The sequence below is a fragment of the Lytechinus variegatus genome, chromosome 2, assembly GCF_018143015.1.
Source record: "Lytechinus variegatus isolate NC3 chromosome 2, Lvar_3.0, whole genome shotgun sequence".
Taxonomy (NCBI): domain Eukaryota; kingdom Metazoa; phylum Echinodermata; class Echinoidea; order Temnopleuroida; family Toxopneustidae; genus Lytechinus; species Lytechinus variegatus.
In genome coordinates this window covers 37,397,105-37,416,662 of record NC_054741.1, presented here as the reverse complement: position 1 = coordinate 37,416,662, position 19,558 = coordinate 37,397,105, and the positions used below count along the sequence as shown (strand labels likewise).

The following is a 19,558-nucleotide window of genomic DNA, read 5'->3' as shown; positions in this document are numbered from 1 at the left end:
TTGAAGAAAAAATTCGTGAAATTTGAAAAACGTGCATCATCGTTAATAAATACTTATAATTTCACTTTTAATACTATTGAAAATTCAACTTCTCTTTCGATGATACAAGTTTTGATGGTTCAGAGCAGTAAGATTCAAATTTCGTTCTTTTTTTGTTATATCGAGGAGAAGCAAATATAGAATAAGCACGTTTCTTTTTGGTATATCATGTTGAAAAATACTTCACTGTATTATTTTTTGCGAATATTCGTTTTATCAATTTAGGTGAATAAGAAGTTGAGTGAAAGTGAGATTTTTTTTTACACTTTAAAGAATGAATTCATAATGAACTAATCATTTTAGTGATTGTTTGTTCGTTCATTTTGCCCTTTAGTTTTACTACTGCGTGTTTAGTGTTTCTACTGCATGTGTGATGCAAGATGAAAAAAGGCATGTAATTTTCCTGATTTCAATAAAGTTTGAAAACGAGATTTTTCTGAATACAAAATTTATCAAAGTTATAAAAAAAACATCATCCTGTAAATATGCAGCTGTGTCTTGAATAAGATGTGAAATTGAAATAAGCTTACTTTATATAGCTTTTAATCCAAATGGCATATTACTTCAAACGTGTTTTTAAAATGTGTTTAGAAATATGTGAACTGGGGATATGATTTGATATCTCTTGAAATGCAGTGTGTGCCTACATTACCCTCTCGAGCTCGTCGACGATCTCGTCGATGGTGGGTCGGCAGAGGTGGGTAGGCTGCCGACAGATGTTCCCGATGGCGGTGAGATCGGCGGTGTTCGTACGATCTCCCATCATGGTCAGCAGACGGCCGAGCTGGAACACGTCGCTCGAGACAGAGATAGGATGGTCATCGAGGGCGCATTCTGGGGCAATGTGGGTATAGATCTCCTGTAAATATTTCAAAAATGAAAAAAGTACAATATTATTTTACTGCTAAAACCATCTAATTAGAGTTTGACTTAATGTCATCAAAATTAAACAGAATATGCTGAATTAGATGAAAAGATTATCAGTAAGAAACCATCAATAGTTTGATTATTTTATTTTTACCAGCAATTTAAACATACCTTTCTTTGGTACTTCTCCTTATCTTCGATGGAAAAGCAGAAGGAGAAGGGTTCGGTTCGGGAACAAGCCAGCCCAAAGTCTACGATAACTGCCTGCCATCGCCCAGTTGTAGCCTTACGAAGCAAGCAGTTGTCTTCCTTGAGGTCGTTCATCAAAAAGCCTTTCTCATGAATCACCCCAAGTGACTTGGCAATGTCGAGAGCTAGACTGAACCTAAAAGAATAGAAAAAGAACGGGAGAAAAGAAAAATCAGGTAATGAAAAATGAAGAAATCCCAGTGAAAATTTTTACAACATGCCCTATGTTGAAGACTTAGAATATATTAATATCAACTTACCATTCTTGTTGACTCAGTACTAACTCTCTCATGCCGCGGCTGAGTGTCCAGCTCTCACCCGTAGTCGTGTCCCCGATGAAATCCATCGCAAGGCCAATCGTTCCTGTGCTGATCTCCAAGCATCCAAGGAAAGTCGGGAAGCACTCCTCTCTGCCAAGAATATCGAGGATGAAAGCTTCGGACTGGATGACCTTGACCTATCGAAATGCCAATCAATGCAAATAGAAATAAATTCTTAGAGTGTGCTTTTTGCGATTGCACTGTCTGGCCTTATACTGTCTAATGCGAAGCGTTAACTGTTTTAAGGGGTTTTTTTCATAAAAGAGAACCAACCTTCTTAGTCATCTCCTCAAAATCGTTGGGGAGCTCGAAGGTCTTCAATGCGATGGGATGATCGGTCACACGATGACGGAAGAGATGGACTGTTCCGTTTACTCCGCTGCCCAGGAAGACATCCCCACCTCCTGGAAGGAAGGACTTCAGATCGCCCAATGCCTGGACGAAGGAAGATGCCGGGACAAGGGCAGGAGCAGTTGAACCGCTGGAAGGAGATGTGGCAACACCAACAGCTGGGCTCACTGGTGTAGTTCTACAAAAATTATATAATAATGATAATCATAATAGTTTTACTTCTTTAATTAGTCCTTTTTATAGTCTGTCGAAGCGGAGGTGTCGATAAATCACATACATTTTTCTACAGTCCTAATTTATAATTTACAGAACCATTAGGGCACAGTTTTTTTAATGTTTCGTTTTTAAATAAGTTTGTTTTAGGTCACCTGTATTTTGTCCAAAAATCAAGTAAGAAACATATACACTGATCGGATAAGTATACAGTAGTTGGCTGTTGAATACTGTCCTGTCAATCGTATTTAGTAAGGTTTTTATCTGCTTACCGTGAGACTGTGTTTGGTGTTTTATGGTGAACCACTGCAGGGGCTTGAGCAGAGAGAGGTACTGTTGGAGGGGTACCAACTGCTGCTCCTGAACCACTGACCTGTGGGCTAGGTGCCGGTTGTCTGTAATTGACATGAATCCATTCATGTTTTTCATTTCACAAAAAATTTGAATAATAATGATAATGATAATAATAGTGATAATAATATAAAGATTTTCAGAAAGTTAACATGACCTTTTTCATGAGTGTATTTTTTATTTGTTGGTTTGTTTTAGCCTTTTAACGCTTTATTTTAAGATTAGGGTACTATCTATTGCAGATCTATTACGGAATTATTTATTCTATGATTTATGAAACTGTTTGGATAGACTCTTAAAAAAGTTGATGTATTTTATGCTTACGAAAGGGGTAATGACAAGGTGTCAATGGCGGCTGTTGCTGGTGTAGATGGGTTGTATGGTGCTGTTTCTGGTGTAGATGGGTTGTAAGGTGCTGTGTCTGGTGTAGATGAGTTGTGAGGTGCGGTTTCTGGTGTAGATGAGTTGCAAGGTACGGTTTCTGGTGTAGATGAGTTGTAAGGTGCTGTGTCTGGTGTTGATGGGTTGTACGGTGCTGTGTCTGGTGTTGATGGGTTGTATGGTGCTGTGTCTGGTGTTGATGGGTTGTATGCTGGGATGGATGCTACTCCATGGTCTAATGGTGCCGAAGACAGTGACTGATGGTTGTCTCCAGAATACCTGGCCGACAACAGACTTGACATTAATTTAAATGTTGAAATATCATATATCATGTTTATTTAATGAACAAATCATTAAAGGTCTGCCAGTTATCAAGAATAATATAATTGTTGATGCAGTATTATATTCCTTCTTGTAGTTATCATCTTCCCTTTTCCCATCAGTTTGTTGAAAAAACGATGAAAGAATATTTCAATCCATTTCAACCGCCAATTAATAAATAGATACACATTTTTGCAATAACTTGTATTTCCTTCTATTTATATCGTTTTTGTTTGAATTTGATGTTATTCGTTTTCTATGAATTCATTTGACATTTACCAAGAGACTCTGGTAGCTGCTCCATTGGCAGGAGAAGAGATCTCAACTGGCTCCCAAGTCATATCCTTGGAAAATGGAAACATAAAGACAACTTCAATCAAAATTTCACCTTGGATCGATTGTACTTCTTAAATTATTTTATAAAATCGGTAATTTGGGATATTGTTCAGCCCTAAACATTATACCATTACAGTAAGTTTCGTGTAAATCATTTTTTTTAAATTGAAAAAAAAAAATATTTACCTGAAGATTTTTTAAAGCAGCATCTCTCTGCTTTCTGGCCTCTGCCAGTTCCATCTTCAAGATCTGGACTTCGATCTCTGAGTCCAGGAACCGATCTTGGAAAGCCTTGGCCTTCTTCTCTGCCTGTTGCCTCCTTCCCTCTGATTCTGTCACCAGAGAGTTGATCTTAGCGAGGAGGTCTGCGCTGTCTCCATCAGGCCCAACACCAAGCTGGGAAGCCAGGTTCTGTAATTTGAATCAAATGAATTAAGTTTGTTTTTCAAGTTAAAAGAATAAAATAATAACTGTATCACTAATAGTGTATTTCTTTAACTTTTTATTTCATACATGTCTCTAAAAGCATAATCAAGCAATGTTGTGTTCTCCAATCTTATGCGCAATATATACCAAACCTTTTTCTTAAAAATTGAAAAGTACAAGTAAAATCTAAAGTGAAATGTATTAAGAGATTGTAAATAGACGTACAACAATCTTTTCCTGAAGTTGCTGTTTCTCCAGGAATTGTTGCAAGCACTGCAGAAGCAGCTTGCCTGACATGTTGCCAGCTGATGTGTTGGGAGAGATGGCGGATGGGGAGAAAGTTGGATCCTGCTGAGACCAACACAGCTCCTGTTTAAAATTGATCATATATTTTTCTATTTTTTTTTAAGATTCATGAAATTCAAAATCCTAAATCAAAGCATTGGTATAGATTTTAAAATGTGAATTATCTAAATATTAGCCTCCAGTGTTAGTGTCTCTCTTTTCCATTACATGTTCCGTTGACTTGATCTATGCCTATATGAAATTATCAATTTTAATTTCCATTTTTAGCACTCTCCATGGCGTTTAAAAAAAAAATTAATGTAAATACTTTTTTTAACAGTATTAGTGACTTTATGTCAGAAAAATACTTGTTTCTTTATTTCAAGTTTGTTTCATTTTATTTCAATTTATTTGGAATTTATAATTGTGATTTGCTTACATCCATGGAATTAACCATCGGTGATCTGATGGCAGGAGAAGCTGACCCAATACGGGGAAGAGGTCTCAGGACCCAGGGGGTAGGGGGACGGACAAGTCGATTGCAGTACATCGCCAAAATATGTTTCCCGTGATCAAACTAAAAGAAACTTTGTTCTAATGAGAGAGAAATTGGAAAGAGAGTAGAATTGAAAAGGAAAAAAGAGAAATAGAAATTCAAACGTTTGTTTCAGTCATGTGACCAGTATAGAATAGTCGGGAGCGGGGAGAGATGTCCCAAGCTTAAAAATTGGGGGCTAGATTAAAAACTTAGAGTTGTGTGAAAATTGAAATTGTTAGACATGACTTTACAAAGAAATATTGCTTGGATATATATTTCGGACATCGTCTAAAGTTTTAAATCTAACAAAGTTTTACGACATATTCTATCGCTCTAAATTCAAAATCAAATCAAACTCAAATTTAGGTTGATCTTGATTTTAGATCAATCTCACTTTGAATTTGATTTGAATAAATCGCTCTTTCTTCTAACGTTAGACCGTAATCAGACTTCACACACGCACGACGGTCGTCGAAAACATAAAAGTTGACATTTTATCATGTCACATTTTTGTTCATTAAGTTTTGAATATTCATCATTTTTTCTCCAAACTTGCTCAAGTTATCAAGAAATATCTAATGATATGATACTGACCTGACAATTAGCAAATATGACTTGAATAAAGCAAGCAAAATTGGTGAAAACTGTCAAAAAATTGGCAGTGGGTTCTCAAGATAGCAAATTTGCAAAGAGAATGGGGTTTGTTTACAAACACTTGTTACCAGGGCGCATGAGGGGTGCGGCCGTTACCAGGGCGTGGTCATTTGGCGCTGCGCCGTTATTCAGCGCGAGCTTGCTATTGGCGCAATTTCATGTGCGTTGTTCACGCATTCTGCTGGCTTTGTACTGTTTAAGATTTATTATTACGTCATCTTTCAAGCTTGGCGTGATAAGCATATAACTTTGGTTTATACTTCATAATTTTAGGAGTACTGTCTGGCAACATGACATGATCTAATTATTTATTCATTTATTTACCCATCTATCTTTTTATTAATTAATTTGTTTATTTATTTATCAAAATTTACTTATTTATTTATTTATCTTTTTATTCATATATTTATATATTCACATTCCACAAATTCTCAAAGTACATATCATAATACATCATTTACAGTAAAATATACATCATCTGCATATGCAGTTTTGAAACGAAGAGTATGAAAATAAAATGAAGAAAAGATGTAGGGACCTACTAAAAAGCACAGCTTGTAAGATGTAGACCCCCTTTCAAAATTGTTTGGAAGAAATTTTGTACAGAATCAAGTGTTTCACTACAAAATGAAGGCGATTTTTTTGGAGGGAGGGCATTAGCGTACCTACGGGAGGGGGGGGGGGCAGAGGGGCAGTCTGCCCCTCCCCGACGAGTCACAACCCATGCAAAGGACGTATCCCTCCCCCTAACGAGCTTGAATACTTTTTTTTTGCTTGTCAATTTTTTTTCTGGTACGAAATCCTATATTTGTGGTTGAAGACCTTTTTTTTTTGCTTGTCAAATTTTTGGGCGGACGAATTTGCCCCCCGTGTGAAAAATCCTAGGTACGCCACGGGGGGGGGGTTCAATTTCTACTTTTTAGCACACCTTCCAGAATTCCAGGGGCCGGGGTGCACACGCATCACCCACAGGAAAATCTGGGGGGTGCTTCATCACCCCCGAAATTCTGCTTCCGAGGGCCATGATAAAAGGAGTTGTAAATTTATCAAGAATAAAAAGAAAAAGATTATTCATCCCAATCACAAAATAAAATCGATCACAAACTGATGATGAAGATTTGAACATCAGTTTATTAAGGAGTGCTCGGGCCGGGATAAAGGGAAATGAAGAGTGAAGAAAGAGGCTGTGCTAAAACGGTCCTGTATTGGAGTTTTCGGTTAATCAACATAATGGTGAATCCTAAAGTTTTAAACGACTGGTGATGTCTTCACATCTACATCCTGTGGTAGAGATGATCAGATGACAAGATCTTGGATCTCGTCATGTCTACATCCTGCGGGAGAGATGATCAGATGACAAGATCTTGGATCTCGTCATGTCTACATCATGTGGGAGAGATGATCAGATGACAAGATCTTGGATCTCATCATGCCTACATCCCATGGGAGAGATGATCAGATGACAAGATCATGGATCCAAGATCTTGTCATCTGATCATCTTCTCCACATGATGTAGACATGACGAGATCCAAGATCTTGTCATCTGATCATCTCTCCCGCAGGATGTAGATGTGAAGACATCCAAGATATTGTCATTTCATCATTTCTCCCACAGAATGTAGACATGATAAGATCCGAGATCTCGTCATCTGGTCATTTTTTTCTAAGGGATGTAGACATAGTAAGATCCTGATCTGAGTGGCACCTTTAAGCTTCCATACTAAACCAAATTTTAGTCATCATTATCATGTACACATGCTGCCCAAGTGTCTCTTTTAAGATGTCCATAGGCCTTCAATTTCAAAAGAGGGGGCACATTTCTGTTTTAATGGCATTTTTACATTACAAATTTAAATTTTGCTTCTCAAAGGGGGGATTGGGTTGTTTTTCATCATACTCTACCAAAATATGGTATCAAAAAACGCTGATATGCAAAAAGTGAAAATTGATGACGCCAAACTTCGGTACTCTTATAAGCCTATTTATCTCTGCCTTTTCTGTGGAATGTTTCTCAGTAAATCCATACCCATATATTTCAAATGATATTAATTACTTTTTATTCTATGTTCTAAGAAAAGAAAAACATATTCATATATAGATTTAAACCAAGAGGCATATAATGCTTTCGAAAATTAAGCCCAGATTTATGATAAATAAAAAGTACAGCAAGGAGGGGGGAGGAGGAGAGAGAGAAGAAGAATAAGAAGAAGCACTAGTTACTATGGTAACTATGCTAACTGTTGAATAAAGCAGACTTATGGGGTGTTGCAAGAAACTTGCGATCAATCGCAAGTCAATTTTTGGTCCCTAAATCAATCATATGTCTTGCAGTTAATTGCAAATTAGTGATTGATTGCTAATCTGCTCCTTGAAGCAAGAAGTTTAATCTGATTTGCTACAACTAACGATGATCTATCAGTTGTGAAATTGCAACAGAATATTTGCAATTGATCGCAAATATTTTCTTGCAACACCCCCTTAGTCTGTAACTTCTATTTCATATATGTCTTTAAAAGCATAATCAAGCAATGCTGAATCTTTAATATTCGTAATATATGTTTTAAAGTTTCAAAATCGGATTATATCCCTTTTTAAAAAAAATGATATAGTGGTATAATACTGAATATTCTAAAAAGACGAACAAGTTGGAAAGCCGTGATGGGAAAAAAGATTAGCCGGATAGGAAAGGGGAAAGGGGCGGTCATGTATCTTCATATCAGATGAGAATTTTTGGCGAAGATCTTTTTTTTTTGTTAATCATGGGGCAACTCGATAATGAAGCAATGTATAAATACACAACACGTTTTTCAAGTTTCACTTTCCCAAACGGTGTCCAATATTCTGATTTTTTTGTGATATATATCTTTAAACTCATGCGTTATAAAGTAATTTATTCCGACTGCTCCCTATTTATTCCGGCTCAATCATTTTAGTTGAATATTCGCTCCTCCTAAGGTTATATTAACAATAAATTGGTGCATTTTTGTGCAACCCATACCTGTTTTATATTATTATGTTATTCCATTTTGTAACTCTATTGTATGTAATGATCTTTGTTCACCCACTCAGGTGTGGGAGGGAAGGCCTGTGGGCCATGGTCATTTAGTTGACCTATGACCTACCCAGGCTACCTGATTGGGTGAGAAAGGGTCTAAGAACTATTTGTATTTTTGTACTATTTTTATTTTTGCATTTGTACATGCTGTCTTGTTTTGTTTTGTTTTTTCTGAAAGTGCCGAATAAAAATACTACCACTAATAATAATAATAATCTTGAGCTGTCTGTTTCACTAAAAACGTCAACATTCCACAAAATCATGCAGCAATCGGGGCAGCAATAACAATCTCAAACATCTATTTTGTTTATTTATTAAGAAGCATGGGTAACTGTCGAAAAAAATAAATATGTTTTCAGCAATTATCATATCGCCCTTTCCTTTATTGTTTACTTGGATGTACCGATGATAGATGGATTGAAAACGAAAAGCTAGATTATACGGTTGACTTTAGAAAGCTGAGCCTCTATCAGTTCAAACCTTACGGTAGCTGTCTTGTTGAGCAGGGAAAACACTGCATGAATAATGATGGATGGTACGATTGAAATCCGAAAACCTTTCCGACTTGCGGGTAGGGGGTATTTCTCTTTTTATTTTCGTATGTATGATATGCTTTTTGCTGGCTGTTGAAATAAGATATCAATGTAAGGGTAATTGGAAGCGAACGGGTAGACGTGGTAGCATGCAGTCTCATGATTATAGAGGAAAGGTTCACTACACATTCATGAGAAGAAAATTGTAACGACTCGTGTGTTAAAAAAATACTGGTATTCTGGATATAAATAATTAACCATTTGCCCAATGAATAGACTCGAGGGGGGGGGGTGAGACAAAGTTATAGTTCATTCTGCCATGGAGTAAAATTTACTGAGTGACACATTATTGTAGCTGTTTTTTTTTTGGGGGGGGCGGTTGCTCAAATAAATATGTAAACATTTACTGCATACACCTTCATCCCAGCGGTATACATTCAGATAATTTCAAATAATTGTTTAAGAGCCAATAGCAAAGCCTTCCCTCCTTTAATCACCAAAAAATATATATCTTGATTATCAGAGATCTCCCCAAGTAAATAAATTGACCTCAACCATAACGTATATCTATGGCTTCAACTACCTATACACTGTTTTGGGCATTTTGGGTAGGATGCTGGCACGCCCCATCCATTTTTACGAAAGTGTTATTTTGCTGTTTTATAAATCGTCTTATTTTTTTTGTCAACATCAGAATTTTCATGGATTTCCCCTAAAAATCACAAAACTTTTACATCAAGAAAAGATGAAGTGATCACTAGTTTGGGTTACAGTTCCCTCCCTGATCAAATTCACAAAGCTATGTGATTCATGTAGCCCCATCCCCACCCTTCCCTACCAGCAAGAGTTATTAATGATCCAAGGTTTAATGAACTATTCTACACTACCATCATCATAATTAAGGACAAACAGGATGTTTATTCCATAACTAGGTCAGCGTTTTTTTTTCTTCTTCTTAAAGGGGAACCGAACTCTTTGTAAATCTAAAGAAGTTCTGGCATAAATGGAATCACCGGCAGCTATTGGCCAATATACTAGTTCTGTTAAAAAATGATCACAGCAATTCAATCTTTATTGAAAATACAGATGTGCTGGGAACCAAGTTTGTTTCTTGCCAAAATTTGGTATGAATGTTATAAAGGAGGAGACAATTTTTCATCACCATACTCGGCAAGGCAATTTTAGATGATTTGTTTTCAAAATTTACGGGTAAATTTTTCTTCAAAATAAAAACTAAATAAAAATGCATAACCATCATCAAAACATTAAGCATCTTTGGACCGATTGTCTAAGTATTCAATTTTGGCACTTGATAAAAATCTAAATAAAATCTATCAATTCCGGCAACTGATCATATCAATTGCTTATTATATCAGTGTTATTTTTGGTGCATTCTTCATCTTCTTAAATTGTGATCGATAAAAACTAATCTTGAGATAACAAACTAGCTTTGCTTTCCATTTATGCACAGTAGTATACAATATAATACTGTTTTTTGCTATACGAAGTCAGAATGCTTGTCTGTAAAAGTGTAGTTGATATATATTACTTTATATTACTTTGTATTATGTTTTGAATGTAAATGGAATAAAGAAATGAATTGAATATGAACTATCATGAAGAAAATATGACCCATACGTGTAGTGTATTCAAAGTGAATGCAAGTCAAGTCTCATACACAGATTTTTCCTCAAAATGAAAAGCAAATAATGCAGGACACGTATAGTCAATTGATTCTGGGATATTATTTTATTCCATCAAGTAGTCCTTATGTTGACATACTTTTCCTAGGGTAGGTACAGAAAAATGTCCTCCATGAAGGCATGCACACAAAGCAACATAATCGCCTCTGAATAAAATTTAAAATCGATGTAGTATTTCAGGAGAATAGCAAAATATGCTGATTGATTACTTTACTGTTCACATTCATTAACAGAATAAAGGAATCACAAAAAGTAATCTCTCTTGTTATCACAAGTTCTTGAATATTTCACTCATCAAGGAATGAATTACAGCAGGCTGTTTGTAAAAGAACTTAGAAATGTACCATAATCCAAATCAGTAATAAAGATCAATTCACTCACTGGGCTTTCTATGACACCTAGTTACTGTGTCAATTCCAAATCAATTTGCCTGGAGAGCAATCCCATAAAAAGCGTTCCATTTACCATATATATTTTTTTTAAATTGTATTTATAACATGGTTCATGCTACATGTGAACATGTTGTAGGTCCATTATGTGTGAACAGTCCATATAGAAAAGTTAAACCAATTCATATTTAACTTCACTTTATGTACTGAAATAGGCCCAGTTCAACCAACCACATCTTATCAACTCAGGAGGGGCATATATTAATGCTCTCCATCTATCATGAATTATTAAAGTAATTTATAACTTGAAGTACAAATGGGAAAAAATGAGATTAAACATAAAAAATGGTTTATTCTTTCAGGGAATGACTCTTTTCCATTTCAAACACTATTGGCCAAAAACTATACACAGATTGGCATGTGCAAATACAATGACTGTAAATTTTATTCGACTAGCTGGTTTTTTTTCTTTTCTTGGGAAATGAAAATTTAGTCTATCCTTGCAAAATCATGCCTGAATGTTGCTTAATAAAAGATCATCTGTTATCAGGAGTTCAATTTCATATTGGAATACTCTATATACGGCAAGGTCCCTAGATATAAATGCATTTGAGCACATTTTTTTTCAAAACATTTGTGGGGTTCCTAAATAAAGACATGGACTAGTATCCTACAACATTCGAATGTATATACAACAAGCAATAAATACATAATGACAAAATCTCAAAACTACGTAAGCCAAGGTGATCAAGTACATGTTCTGCATAAAGAAATATCATCAATTGAAATTGTACTGTCCAAATAACTTTTACATGTAAAAAGATGATCTCTTAGTACTGAGTGTCTAAAACTTGAGTACACATCTACAGGAAAATCTTGAAGGCACATCCAAAATAAACACACTCAAAAGATAGCAGAAAAATCACACTATTCAAAACAACGGTCGAGTTCAACATTATACAAAAACAAATTTCACATAAAAGATCATAATTAAAATAATAGCTGGGTTTGAGCAGAAAACAGCATAAAATGGAATGAATTACAGACTATATCGCTTATCCATCACTTACACAATGCACAAAGTTTTTCAAACAAATTTAACTCCGATAAAATTTTGACTGATAAGTACCTATAAGCACACAGAATCACAATTGAAAAAAAGGGACTAAAACAATGAGGTCCACAATAGAAAACAGAAGTTAAAGGGTAAAGAAGTTTAAGAAAATCCAATAAAAATTTACGAGGAAATGATGGGATAGAAAAGAAGAAAAAGAAAGGAGATTGGGCAGTTTGCTAAAGAAATTTAAAGTTGAAACAGAGAGGAAGAATATGACAGGGAGAGAGGGGGGGGGAACCCAAAGATCTGCCGGACAATAAGAGGATACAAAAGCTTATTTACAGAGAAAATATTTCACTTTATACAAGTTTATTGCACAAGTTAGCTAATAGACACACAGCAGTTAATATTCATATGAAAGCACAGCTATCACTCATTTCATAAATAGCTAACATAGTTACATTTACATCTATGTAGAAAAAAAAATGTTAAAAAGTGCATTATAAGCAATTTTAAACAAATTTTACAAGACAAGTTTAAAACAATGGGGGATGAAGGACACAAAGTAAACTGTCTTTTTCATTGGTCTTCACCCGATGTTATATTCAAGTAATATTTATTCAACTGCTATTGATAAAATGCTTTCATTTGCCGAACCATCTTAAAACATGTTTTAGAAAATACAAAATCCATATTATTTTTTTTAGTATTTCATCAACATTAGTAATCTGAAAAGAAATAATCATGTTTTACAAATCATGTTTATTTTCATATTTAAAAAAAATCAAATAAAGAGAAAAATAAAAAATGTTTCCAATTTAAAGAATGAAAACAAATCATTTTCTACTGATTATTTTGTAAAGTTCTGTTCCTCAATGGGAACTTGAGATCGATTCAAGACCGAAAAATCATAACAAATCCATTTGTCTTTTCAAACTTTCATTTAAATTTGGCAGAATGTACACTACGATGGAAATTAAAATACAACTGTGTAAAGAAATCTTGAGTGACTTTTTGTACCTCCATGTTATATGAATATATATCAAAATGTTAATGTTGTACTCAATAATTATATTCATTTAAGGAAAAACAACTATGCCACATATCTAAAGCATTCACGCTCTCTAAGATATCAGTGAAAAAAAATCAATACCTTCATCATCACCATAAATGTGGCTCCTGTTGTGATATGTTAACTTTTACCCTGTACAAACCAATTTTTGATGAAGTAGATCAACGAGTGGAAAGAGAAGCTGTCAACAACCTACAGAGCTAAGCCATTCATGAATACTAGTAGATGAAAACAGATACCTAATCTGTTGTTATTCAAACATTGATAAAAAAAATAAGCTAAAAAGAAATTCCTTAATCTCTCCAGACTGACATAAATTCAGTTTTCTCCTCAAAATGTGATAAGAATTGGCACAGAATCACAAAAGAGCACTTTTCCTGGAACAACTCAAGGCCACGTTACTGAGTAGAACTGACTTTACAAGGCAACCAATTTTAAGCATATTATTCAACAAAATTGTGAAAGACAGTTTTTTTTTTTGGGGGGGAGCAAGGGGAGGGGTACCTACCAAGGTAAAATAAACATAAGGATCATCATATTCTGGGTGAAAAAAAACACTGTCCCCTCCAAACAATATGCAAATCTATACCAAAAATTCTTATATATACACAAGTATTGTATTCTCGTACACAAGGAAATATCAAGATTTTATTTTTCTCCTAGAATCACCTATGCTGTTTATAAACTGATATTATATAGAATACCATTGAGAATAAATCCTGACGGCATCTGATAGAAACAAGAGGGCAATATGGCAGTGTTGGATTGAGCCAGGGGCACAAGGGCAAGACACCCCCTCTTTATTTTGAGAATTTACCATTGAAAATACATATTGATAAACATGTAGCTAACCTAAATCTTCATCCTCTCTTATTTCACATTTAGGACAGTATTTGAACTGAATGATTCTAAGCACTCTTTATAGACATTGAAACTTGTGAGAATTTCCTATATTTGAGCAAGCGCCATGAGCGCCCAGCAAAGGCAGATACCGGCGCTATATAAGAACCCCTCATCATTTGCTATTCGTCCGCTACTTCAAAATCCTATATCCTCCACAGATTATGTGGATATAAAAAAACAATTAGGAGATGTATATGTCAAAAAGGTTTTCATAAAACCTTTTTTTTTTTTAAATATTACTCAAATCTATTTCTACATCCACTCAAAGTTTACAACACATCACTTCTTTTCTACTGACACATGAATGACAGGGGCCACGAAATGGTTTTCTAAGGGGGGGGGCTGACCACGCAAAAATCACAATTATATGGTCATTTTTATGTTTTTGTACACGGTTTTGGAAAAAAGTGGGGGGCTGAACCCCCCACCCCTCCCCGCTTCTGCGGCCCCTGAATGATACTTCATCAGTGCACACTGTTCAATTCTTCTCCATTGATATTACTTTTTTTTTTAACTCACATATTTAATAATGCACATCTTTTGAACAATGTTCCTGACAAGCCCAAAAGTTTGCCAGAGACTTACCAGACATAGCCACAAGGAATGTATATTACATACATGTATACTATAGTTCATTCATTGACATATCCATGCAATGCCCGTTTACTAAGCCCCTCACATTAGTAAACAGGTCTATTCTTACTTTCAAAACATAATTATCAAGCACAACATGTATTTTGAACTCATTGGAACTAGATGGTCCCTGTGCATATCCTATGGGAATTAAAGAATTCAGAAGTCAACAGCTTAAAGGGGAATGAAACCTTTGGAACAAATAGGCTTGTGTAGAAACAGAAAAATCAAAGAATAAGAATAAAGAAAGTTTGAGACAAAATCGGACAAATAATGAGAAAGTTATGAGCATTTGAATATTGCAATCACTAATGCTATGGAGATCCTCACATTGGCAATGCGACAAGGATGTGTGATGTCACTGATGAACAACTTTCCCTTTGGTGGACTATAAAATACCCTCAAAATGTCTCTTTTTGCTTTTTCTTATGATGATACAAACTCTTTATCCATGATGTATTCTTAAAAAATATGCATTACATGCCCTCATGTAGAAAGAACACATGATTTATGGATAGATGTGATAAAAGAGGCAATTCTAGTGAAACATATACTAAAGTAATGGGGAGAGTTGTTCACAAGTGACATCACACATCTTTGTCGCATTGCCAATTTGCTATCTCCATAGCATTAGTGATCGCAATATTCAAATGCTCATAACTTTCTCATTATTTGTCCGATTTTTCTCAAACTTTCGTTGATCTGTTTCTTTGATTTTTCTGTTTTCACACAAGCTATCTTATTCCAATGGTTTCATTCTCCTTTAACCCATTGCCTACTGGAACCAGGTGGCCCCTGTGCATATCCTATGGGAATTACAGAATTCAGTAGTCAAAAGCTTATCCATTGCCTACTGGAACTTGGTGGCCCCTGTGCAAAGCTTATGTGAATCAGAAGATTCAGTAGTCAACAGCTTATCCATTGCCTACTGGAACCAGGTGGCCCCTGTGCAAAGCCTATGGGAATTACAGAATTCAGTAAAGCCTGGCGCACACTATGCAAAATTTCATAGAAATTGTAATAACATTTGATATGAACAATCCAACCAAGTGTGCACTGGGCTTAAATTCCAGTTTAAGAAGTATTAGTGTCTCTTGAAGAGTGACTATCCAATGCCTAAAATACATTTTTCTACACATAAACAATGCATGAAAAGCAATCATTTGTATAGAAAATGTTGAACTATTGGATACGATATAGTACACTACGACTCTCTAAGATTTAAATTTCAGAGCATATTTCAGAGTGAAAGTTTTGGCTATAAACAATGATACACTGACCTTTGTAACATACATGTTTATGTATTTTCAGGAGTACGATGTACAATTTTTTATTCTAAACAGGCCACCTAAACACAGTGTAATGATTAAAAATTCTGCTGCAGCTAATTCTGACTAAAAAATTGTACAAACTACTGCAATAAAAAGTAATTACAAGAGACAAAAACAATAAACTTCATCTTGTTTCAAAACTCAAAATGAATTTGTACAAATGTTCATCTGAGGTAGAGAGCAATAAAACATGTTTACCACGCATACATTTTCGTGTATGGCAGGGCCAAAGCAATGAAAAATCACTTTTACAATTACCGAAGCACACTACGAAATTTCACCACAGTCAATATCTACATATATTTTGCACTGGTTCAACTGCAGACTTGAAGTACGAATCTTGACATTTGATCGCTTTGCAAAATGAAGCCTTTCCAAATAAATGCATGGTGATGTGAATGTAAAACTTGAAGTGGTGAGAATTCACATTATTTCATCATTTTAAAAAGGAAAGTTTACTGAAATAAACAGAGTTAGTTCAGATGCTCTTTAAATTCAAAATATGAAGGAGAAAAAAAAAACTATAACGTGTGGCCAAATATTCAGGACTTTGGAGAAATATACTATCATTCATTATTATTTTCCCTCCATACACTACAATGATGACCTAAGCGTACGGTACCTAGGGACGCTTATGACTACAGCCACCATTAGTGCACCAATCAAGCAACCGATTACCTTAAAATATCTGGGGTTTTTTTTGCAATGGTGATTACAGAATTAGCTGCAAGAGAAAAAAAATATCTTAAGATCCTGCGTGAAAGTTAAACGATCCCTTCAAATGAGCAAAGTCATGAGGGATTCATCAATCATATGTTGTCCTTTTTTTTTGTAGTTTTTACTTCTTCTTCAAAAAAAAAATTCTAAGAAGTGGTTTCTCAATTGCTAAGCAAGTGTTTGATGAACTGTCTCTCACTGTTGCTTGAATGGGTCAGCTCTGCTTGGAATGTATCAGCTCCTGGAAAGACAAAATAATTTGAAACAGCATTAATGGCCATGGTTTATGCAGATTTTCTGTAGAAATTACACTTATTTACTGCGTACATTAAAAAAATGTCCAATGCTGATGCACGCTTTTGTTACAGTGCGCCAAATCGATGCCTGTTACCGTGGTTATCCACAGTATTTCATTCAGGAGTCCACTGTTTTGAATAATGCGCCCACTCTTCAAGCATTGGACTCCTGAAAAAAACTGCATATTTTAACATTGGTAACAGGCGTCAATTTGGCGCACTGAGCATTGGACATGTATTATACACGCGCCCGATACGCGTTAAATTAAGCGCAATTTATACACGAAATCTGCATAAACCATGGATTCAACCGTGAGTTTTCAAAACCACCATTGTGAATTCGGGCCATTGAGTTCACATCTTGAATTATTCAACCCCAAGGACATGAGTCAGTTATGCAGCAGAGCAAGTGTGTTTCCTCTAGAACTATTCAATAAAATTTGGTAAAATTCATCATGTTTGTACCTGAATGTAAAATGTGGATGAAAAACTCAGCTAGATAACAATTTAATGTGACAGATGTAAGTCAAAGAAGACCATGCTCTACAGGCAGTATTGCAGTTGGCTGTTATAAGGGTGAATTCAGTTGTTATCTGGCTGAGTTTTTCATCCACATTTTACATTCAGGTACAAACATGATGAACTTTACCAAATTTTATTGAATAGTTTTCGAGGAAACACACTTGCTCTGCTGCATAACAGACACATGTCCTTGGGGTTGAATAATTCTTGAAATATTCTACTTTTTAATTTGCTTCTAAGATCATATGCCATTAGAATGAAAAAGACGAAACTTTTCACGGACTACAGCTGTGACTTATCGACAGCAAGTTCTATGAAACAATTAAATACATTGCAAGTCAGGTTTAATTTAAACACTGGTCTACAGTTGTGGTTTAAGTATGGAAAGCCAGTTGTGACATAAATCTCTATCTCTCACTGTAAAGGTTCCATTTATCGCTCTTTGACTCCAAAAACATTATCAACTGTCTGCAAGGGATGAATGAGATAGTTGTCTTCACCATTAAAAAATTAGGAAAGAGAACAGTAAACATGAGAAGCATTCAATGCAAACAAAATTTTGATACATTTGGCTTCTCATAATTTTAGCACAGAGTTAAACCCGATTTCAGAATACGGGCCTATGGCAACACTGCCTCTTGGCAAATTAAAATGAAAGATTTGTGAAGCTGTCATTGACTGTGATTAATCACAGCATACATGAAAAGCTACCCAAGCTCCAGTATTCTTGGCTATGAAACACAAAGGTTTGCAATCAATCGCTAAATGGCATTGGCCAATCAAGATCATTGTTGCACGAGCACTGTGCTCAGAACACTGACCAGGAACCAATGAGAATTGTTCTTTCATACCGACAATCCATTCCAAACCTCTGTGGCATGGCCCCATTTCCCTTGCAGTGCGGCAGTTCGAAAACAGCCGATTTAATACTTTTTGTACCAGCAACATGTAGTTGGTATGTATAGAAATACAGAAAAATAGCTGCTTTTGACTCGCAATACGAGCACCCTACAGAAATGCAACTGCAGCCTTACAGGGCCCTTGACTTACCAAGATATCCTTGAAGTTGGCGAAGGAAATCTGACATGGCCTCTTGAAAGACAGACTGGTCCTGTGAAGATGATGAATAGAATAATTTAATGTTTGTATATCTAATGAAATCTAAACATTTGTAATATCTACTTTCATTGATATAGCTGAAACACTTGGAAGCAACAGATAAAGTATGATAGGAGGTGCACTGCTGCCAACTTGAATGATCAAATGATGCAAATTCGTTGGTGGTTGTAGCCTGTATTGTATAACATTGTACCATGATATCAAACTGATGGATTTTTTTTCTTCATATATAAGATATCATTTTTACAGACTATTATGATATGTATTCCAATTCCATCTCTTCTTATTTGATATTTCTTATTTATTGGTTAATCAAACATCACATACATACTGCTTTTTATTTTCACTTTTTACAAGAAACAAAATTGAACTATAGCATGTATAAATTTGATTATTTATGACATAATGTGTTACATTAGCAAATAACATCTTGATTTTGTACATTTTCAATGGAAATGAATGAATTCAATTCAATTTCCAAGGATATTTCATTGATAACTCATGGAAGATCAGTTGCAATGACAGAAAACTAAAGCAACCAAATACTTGGAGACCTAATTTCTAGAATCTACAACAGTCATAGATATAGAGAAGCTTATAGAGCCAAAATAAGGCTTAGATTGCACCAGAGAACTAGAAGCCCCAAAGCTTCCAATACCCTTCAATGGGCCCTGGACTCCAGCTGTAAAGGGTTGTAGAAAATCAATTCTATGTTTAGCCACAGCTACTGCTGTTATCTAGCTCAAGAACTATAAAGAGCTTATTTCACCAACAATTTAACATAATGAATACCTAACCGGATGCAATTAAACGCTGGCCTTTTCATAATCCTTTCTGTTGATCTGATAATCCTTTCACATTAAGTTGTATAGACATGGAATCTCCCTCTATTTTGT

At 35.2% G+C, this 19,558-nt stretch overlaps 2 protein-coding genes across 3 annotated transcripts in view; both read right to left on the bottom strand.

The window, feature by feature from the left end:
- Positions 1-290: 290 nt before the first annotated feature.
- Positions 291-4,151, bottom strand: LOC121406799. The gene is made up of 9 exons (XM_041597669.1): positions 4,080-4,151; positions 3,615-3,839; positions 3,372-3,436; positions 2,715-3,065; positions 2,312-2,434; positions 1,749-2,004; positions 1,416-1,612; positions 1,078-1,291; positions 291-898 (listed from the first exon to the last, which is right to left on the bottom strand). Exons 1-9 carry the CDS (start codon positions 4,149-4,151, stop codon positions 683-685), a joined length of 1,719 nt encoding a protein of 572 aa, XP_041453603.1. The 3' UTR covers positions 291-682.
- A 12,704-nt stretch (positions 4,152-16,855) lies between these two features.
- LOC121408020 overlaps positions 16,856-19,558 on the bottom strand; it is a 49,949-nt gene continuing 47,246 nt past the window's right edge. For both annotated transcript variants that reach the window (XM_041599319.1, XM_041599320.1), the window contains 2 exons: positions 18,594-18,654; positions 16,856-16,966 (listed from right to left, as the gene is read on the bottom strand). In XM_041599319.1, the coding sequence (XP_041455253.1) occupies positions 16,887-16,966; positions 18,594-18,654 (141 nt within the window). In that variant the 3' untranslated portion in view covers positions 16,856-16,886. The remainder of the gene's footprint in view (positions 16,967-18,593; positions 18,655-19,558) is intronic.

Coding starts and splice junctions, on each gene's coding strand:
- LOC121406799 (XM_041597669.1), bottom strand. CDS start 4,151: ATGTCAGGCAAGCTGCTTCTGCAGTGCTTGCAACAATTCCTGGAGAAA. Junction 2,005..2,311: donor ACACCAAACACAGTCTCACG/GTAAGCAGATAA, acceptor TAATTTTTGTAG/AACTACACCAGTGAGCCCAG. Junction 1,613..1,748: donor TTGAGGAGATGACTAAGAAG/GTTGGTTCTCTT, acceptor GCATTTCGATAG/GTCAAGGTCATCCAGTCCGA.